Source organism: Impatiens glandulifera, chromosome 4, assembly GCF_907164915.1.
Source record: "Impatiens glandulifera chromosome 4, dImpGla2.1, whole genome shotgun sequence".
NCBI lineage: Eukaryota > Viridiplantae > Streptophyta > Magnoliopsida > Ericales > Balsaminaceae > Impatiens > Impatiens glandulifera.
The window spans coordinates 54062819-54064910 of NC_061865.1; the positions used below are offsets into that span (position 1 = coordinate 54062819).

Sequence of the window (2092 nt, forward strand, 5' to 3'; positions counted from 1 at the left end):
CTTGAGAAAAAGTAAAAAGTCAGATTCGGTGCGGGATATAAATAAATACCATCTCCGCCCTAATCCATGTAAACATATTTTGAGTTTTTCCCGAACTACCCAGATTCCTAGTTAAAACGGGAAAAATCACACAAATTAGTTCGATTCAGTTATTGCAGGGCGAATTTAAATGGTCATTCTTAGCCCTCGCCTCTACCAATCCCACAACAAAAAAAAAATCTAATTTATATCAGATTTGAACCCACATGCCAAAATAGAACTACTAAAGTATTTAGCCAATTAAATTTGGATTACTTTCGTTAATTTTAATTACAAAACAATTTTATAATATTAATATAAATACAAGTTAAAAAAAAAATCATAATAAATTATTTTTTAACCCAGGCCCACACTTTGGACCGACACTGCTCAAAATGTTTGTCAGTAAATGGGTCTCCAATTAAATCTCATAAAGAAATGTTGATATGCAAATTACTCACATTAATTAACAGTACATTCTTTACCTTACATACCACTTTCTATATTAAACAACCAATATTACATTAGTATTATTATGACAACATTAAGCATATGTAAGCATCATTACTTACTTACACATTATTATTATTATGGTGGTAACATCACGATAATCAAATCAAAGTCGATGAAGATGGAATCCAAACAGGATGATCGGCGGGGAAGAAGTGGCACACCGAAGAACCAGGCTCAGATTCCACAACCTTAAAGGAAACGTGGGATTTGCTCCAATGGGAAGTATCCATGTGGCAAACCGCAACCGCCTCCACTCTATCTCCATTCTCACCCTTCAACAGGACCTTAAACACCTTGTTTTCGCTCTCTTGATAATGGCAATAGAACACCGCATATGGGTAAGGCAGCGAATGACAAGGCAAGATTTTTGAAGCCACGTCATATTCAGAGAAATCCATGATCGTAAAGTTTTGGTAAAGAGTGTTAGATTTTGTTAGATGAATGGTGGATACGGATCGGATTTTCGAAACATGATCAAATCCAAGCATGTCACGTGCAAATTCAAGCATGGACTCCAAAGAGGTGGCACATAAATTGGTCTCGCCGATTATTGAGTTCATCTCACAAATTTTAAGGGTATCTTCCATGGCTACGGCTTGTTTGGATTGTTGAGGGAAAGAGAAGAATTTAAGAAGGGAAGGAAGCTCTTGAGATGAGAAAGGGAGAGATTCGGCCTCCTTTCTTGGCAAGAAATGAGGAGAGGAAGAAGGGTCTATTCTAGGAAAGTAGGTAGGAAATGTGTTCCCAACCTTTAGGTCATCTAACACGAAAAACACTGTCGTTGAAGGATCATTCGACATCATGTGATGGCCGTGTTGATGATGGTGGTGGTGATGAACATGAACTGCCATTTCAATGTGGGAGTTGTCGGATTGAACCGTGGTCAAAACTCTTTGACTATTACTATCATCGCCTCCTCCAGCAGATAACGTCGTAGATTGACAACTTGCATAAGAAAACTATATAGATTGATAAAAAAAAGTTAGTTGTTCACATGCTAATAGTACATTAAAGAAATTATATGGTTGAATAAAATTAGTTACCATGAAAAGAAGATGGAGCAAAACATTGCAAGGACCAATTCTATAACTCATCTTTCTTATCTTTTTTGTGATATTCCAAGAAGAAAGAAAAATATCGATGGCTATTTATAGGCCATGACCAATTAAATGAATACTTTCAAATACTAAAAAAAAATGTTGATATGTTCTTAATGTGGAGAAGAACTTAATATTATTTCTTACCTTCTTATATTTTTGGCTATATTTTGAATTATTTTTATATACCATCAATATACTAGTTGAGTTAATTCTAGGATAAGGAAGAAGACCATTAATACTATTAAAATAATCAATCTCATCATGGTCGATGAGAATCATATCTAACAAATTATTATACATTTTTTTTTATGAATCTCTTACTTTTATGAATCAAAGGTGAATGCATACACTAATATAAAATATCCACAAGAAAATAATATTTTTGAAGAATTTAAAATAAAAGAAAACAAAATACATATCCACAAATGAAATACACATTAAAACGCATAAATTCCCCTAAA

At 33.8% G+C, this 2092-nt stretch overlaps 1 protein-coding gene across 1 annotated transcript; it reads right to left on the reverse strand.

Annotated features, from left to right (window-relative positions):
- Positions 1–484: 484 nt before the first annotated feature.
- On the reverse strand, positions 485–1577 carry LOC124936833 (BURP domain-containing protein BNM2A-like). The gene has a single exon (XM_047477355.1). It carries the CDS (start codon positions 1380–1382, stop codon positions 630–632), a length of 753 nt encoding a protein of 250 aa, XP_047333311.1. The 5' UTR covers positions 1383–1577; the 3' UTR covers positions 485–629.
- Positions 1578–2092: the final 515 nt, after the last annotated feature.